The 4930-nt window shown below is 36.6% G+C and overlaps 1 protein-coding gene across 1 annotated transcript; it reads right to left on the bottom strand.

Annotated features, from left to right (window-relative positions):
* Nucleotides 1-1711: 1711 nt before the first annotated feature.
* LOC101245091 (uncharacterized) lies at nucleotides 1712-4655 on the bottom strand. Its single transcript, XM_010327839.1, has 4 exons — nucleotides 4518-4655; nucleotides 4277-4402; nucleotides 3072-3230; nucleotides 1712-2209 (listed from the first exon to the last, which is right to left on the bottom strand). Exons 1-4 carry the CDS (start codon nucleotides 4653-4655, stop codon nucleotides 1712-1714), a joined length of 921 nt encoding a protein of 306 aa, XP_010326141.1.
* Nucleotides 4656-4930: the final 275 nt, after the last annotated feature.

Raw genomic sequence — 4930 nt, 5'->3', positions numbered from 1 at the left:
AAATCGAAGAGACGTTGGAGTTTTAATGTGACTCTATGTATTTCCCGCCCAAACAAAAAGTAAAATAGGAGAAACATGTTGAAAATATAAGAACCTGAGTCGGTGGTGAGTAGAACCTGGTTCTTTTAGTTGTGAAATACAAGTCCCAGAGATAGAAGATTTTTAAGGAATGGTTCTCGCCCAAGAGCCTTAGTAAAGATGTCAACAATTTGATCCTCAGTAGCGCAGAATTTCATTATGATAAATCCTTTTTCAACATTGTCTCTCAGAAAGTGATGTCGAATGTCAATATGTTTAGTGCGTTTGTGTTGGACCGGGTTATTTGCCATATTAATAGCACTAATTTTATCACACATAATAGGAATGCAGCCTGTCTTAATCCCAAAGTCTTCTAACTGTTGCTTTATCCATAATAATTGTGCACAACAAGATGCAGCTGCTACATATTCTGCCTCTGCTGTAGAAAGGGCAACTGAATTTTGTTTTCTAGTGGCCCATGAGACAAGACATGGTCCTAGAAAGTTATCCATTCCAGATGTACTTTTTAGGTCAACTAAGTATCCAGCATAGTCAGCATCAACAAATCCTATTAAATCAAATGAGTCTCTTGATGGGTACCATAGCACCAGGTTCACAGAACCTTTGAGATACCTAAGTATTCTCTTTACTGCTTTTAGATGAAATTCTCTAGTACATGATTGAAATCGTTCACAAAGTCCAACGCTAAACGTAATGCCGGGTCTGCTTGCATTTAGGTACAAGAGTAATCCAATCATACCTCTGTATTTTGTATCATTGACTGGAGAACCTGCTTCATCTTTGTCTAACTTTGTTGTAGTGCCAATGGGAGTGTCAATTATCTTTGCTTCATTCATGTCAAATTTTTTCAATAGTTCATGAATATACTTCTGTTGATGAATGGATGTTCCTGTAGGAGATTGATCAATTTGAAGACCTAGGAAGAAAGTTAGTTATCCCATCATACTCATCTCAAATTCACTATTTATGAGTTAAGCGAACTCAATTCCAAGTGAGGGGTCAGTTCCACCAAATATGATGTCGTCGACATAAATTTGTACAATGAGCATATATGAACCTTGTTTTTTAAGAAAGAGAGTGTTGTCTATTTTTCCACGGGATTAACCATGTGTTAGAAGAAATGTGGATAGATGATCATACCATGCTTTTGGAACTTGCTTTAGTCCGTACAATGCTTTTTCTAACTTGTAGACATGTTCAGGTTTGTCTGGGTCCTCAAAACCAGGGGGTTGTTTCACAAACACTTTTTCTTGTAGAAAACCATTCAAAAATGCACTTTTTACATCCATCTGATAGAGTTTGAATTCCATATGGGATGCAAAAGCAATTAACATTCTTATAGCTTCCTTGCCACTGGTGCAAAAGTTTCATCATAGTCGATTCCTTCTTCTTGGTTGTAACCTTGAACCACTAGTCGAGCTTTGTTCCTAGTGATCTGACCTTGGTCATCTAATTTGTGTCTGAAAACCCATCGAGTACCTATGACAGTTTGATCATGTGGTCTGGGAACCAGGTTCCAGACTTTGCTTCTTTCAAACTGACTCAATTCTTCTTGCATAGCAATAATCCAGTCTTGATCTCCCAAGGCTTCTTTAATATTTTTGGGAACAATTTGAGATAGATAAGCTGAGAAGGCACACATATTTCGTACTCTAGATCTGGTATGAATCCCTTATTCCAATGGTGTGAGGATGTTTTGAATGGGATGAGAACTTTGATGTTTCCATCCATGAACCTGAGGATTTTGAGTTGATTCAGATGTTGGAATATCTGATGTTTCTATTTCTGTCTTTGTTGGTGTATTTTCAATTTCTTGAGGATTTGACTTATTTGTGGTATTATCCTCATCTGATTGTAAATCTTCCAGTGGTTTTGGAGGATGTTCAACAGGATTATTCAATTCTTCTGCTATGCCTTCATCAAAAATAATATGCATGATATCTTCCACTCGATTTGTTCTTTTGTTGAGTACTTTATATGCTTTGCTTTCTGTTGAATATCCTAAGAATATTCCTTCATCACTCTTGGCATCAAATTTTCCCAAATTATCCTTTCCATTATTGTGCATGTAACATATGCATCCAAATGGCCGAAGATGTGCTAAGCTAGGCTTTCTTCCCTTAAGTAGTTCATAAGGGGTTTTATTAAAAAAAAAGTCCTTATTGTGCACCTGTTTAATAACAAGCAGTGTTTATGGCCTCTGCCCAATAAAATTGTGGTAGTTTGCTTGCTACTAGCATGGTTCTAGCGACATCTTCAAGAGTTCTTTTTTTTACTCTCAACTACACCATTTTGTTGCGGAGTTCTTGGTGCAGAAAAATTGTGATCAATTCCATTTGTACTGCAAAAATTCAAGAATTTTGAGTTTTCAAACTCTGAACCATGATCTGATCTTATGTTGATGACTTTTGTATTGAGCTTCTTCTGAACTAATATGATAAATATTTCAAATACTTCATAAGTTTCATCTTTTGTTGCCAAAAACATAGTCCAAGTAAACCTTGAGTAGTCCTCAACTATTAAAAGAATGTATCTTTTGCCTCCTCTACTTATCACACGCATTGGTCCAGATAAGTCTATGTGAAGCATCTCTAGAGGTTTTGTGGTGCTAATCATTCCCTTTGGTTTAAAAGATGATTTGGACTGTTTCCCTTGACACATGCACTACAAAACTGTTCACTTTGCAGATTTTTGTTCGGCAATCCTCTAACCAGATCTTTTGATATTAGTTTATTAATTATAGAGAGGCTAATATGTCCTAGCCTTTTGTGCCAACGGGCAGAGTTTTCAGTGAGAGCATTGAGGCAAGTAAGTGAATTTTCTGAACTTATTATTTCAGTTGTGTATACATTCTTGTGTCTCTTTCCCAGAAGTACCAGTTCCTCAGTTGTTGAGTTTATAACTCTACATTCACCTGCAGTGAATACTACCTTGTTCCCTTTGTCGCACATATGAGATATGCTTAGTAAGTTATGTTGAAGCCCATTTACGTAGTATACATCATCGATGGCTTGTTTAAGATTGATTCCTACCTTTCCAATTCCTTGTATTTCCCCGGTTTTTCCGTTTCCAAAGGCTACTTTTCCACCCTTAACTCGTTTCAGTGAGAGAAAGTTATCTTGATTTCCTGTCATATGTCTTGAGCAAGCGCTATCCAAGTACCAGTGCTTTCCTTTTTCTCTCACTGAAGCCTGCATTTTTATTCAGATCGAGTTAGTTTTGGTACCCAAATCCACTTAAGTGCCTGTTTGTGATTAAAGGGATGTATGAGAATTTTTCTAGCCCATCTGGGAAGAACTTTAGGTGTAGAACCAGGTTCAGGATCAGTTTTCTTTTGACTCTTTCTTAGAAAGGAAATTTTTTTCTGATGAGCAATTTGTTTTTTGTCACATGCATGACTCTTATGTCCTGTTAACCCACAGTGAGAGCATAAACAGTCTATGTTAGGATTTTTTGTTTCAGAAAAACCTATTCCATGTCTTGAACTAGATTGACTTTTATGAAGACTATCGAGAATTATGGAGGACCTGTTCCACCTCATACTGTTCTCTGCTTCTTGTTCAGTCATGTTCAGTTTCTTTTGTAAGGCTTGATTTTTTAAGAAGCTAGAGTTTAAATCTTTTTCTAATTCTACTTGTTTATTAAGCAGGGAACAATTTTATTATTCTAGAGTAATGTTTTTTTCTCTTATAGATGTGTAATCTCCCATTAGCAGTTCTTTTTCATGTCAGGTTGACTCATATGCCTTAATTACACTTTCCAAAAGTGACTTTAGCTCTCTTTCCCATTGCAGCGAGTGCCTTTTTCATGGATATGTCGGCCTCTTGATTTGTCATTCTCCGGTTATTGGGAATATATCTGTCTTCTTTTGCCTTTCCTGGGTTGTTTTTCTTGTATTCTAAGGCCCATAATGGACAGAATTTTATAAAGTGGTCTGGACTACCAGATTTATGACACAATTGTTCTCTTGAATTTTCAACATTCTTATGTGAACTCCTTTTTTTAAATGTTAGTCCCTTTTTTAACAATTGGGATAATCTTTTGGCCATGAGTGCGATGTTTTGATCCTCAAAATCTTCAGAAATGGTAGTTTTTAGAGCAAGATTCTTTTCTTTCCTTTTGCTACCAATCTCTCTTTCTTGATTTCTCTTCAGCTCGTAAGTTATGAGGTTTCCAATGAGCTCATCCATAGCAAGCTTATCTAAGTCACGTGCTTCAGTAATTGCTTCAACTTTACTTTAGCAGTGAATCTAGTGTGCATATCTTGAGTAGTTTCTCCTTCCATCATTCTGAATAGTTCGTATTGTCTATTCAAATTGTCAATCTTTGATTTCTTAACCTGAGTTGTTCCTTCATGTGCAGTCTGCAAGGTTTCCCAGATTGACTTGGCATCTGGACAGGAAGAGATCCTATTGTATTCGTCTGGTCCTATGCCACAAATTAGATTTTTCTTAGATTTTTGCATTATTTTGAATTGCCAATTTATCTCCGGCATCCCATTTCTTTCTCTCTTTTGGTACCATTGTTTCTCCAGCAGGCCCCTTTTTCATAGGAATAGTAGGACCATCTAAGACTACACTCCAGAGATCAGGATTTTCTCCTATTAGATGATCCATCATGCGATTCTTCCACCATCCATAGTATTTTCCATTGAACAGTGGGGGTCGAGTTTGAGAAGCTCCTTCTTGGGGGATAGGTGGTGCTGCTATTTACTTTTCAAGATGTTAATCTTTTAGTGAAAAGATCCTGCTCTGATACCAATTGAAGAAACCTTACCCCTAAATCAAGAACCAGGTTCTTGATTGTTTGCCTAAGAAAAGAGTTAATTAAAACAATATACTTTAACTAAAACCTTCCTATCTCAAGAAGGAAAGACTCAACTTTGTTTTAT

This window comes from Solanum lycopersicum, chromosome 9, assembly GCF_036512215.1.
Source record: "Solanum lycopersicum chromosome 9, SLM_r2.1".
Lineage (NCBI taxonomy): Eukaryota > Viridiplantae > Streptophyta > Magnoliopsida > Solanales > Solanaceae > Solanum > Solanum lycopersicum.
The sequence above is the reverse complement of the archived record's forward strand: the minus strand, read 5'-3'. Positions and strand labels throughout refer to the sequence as shown.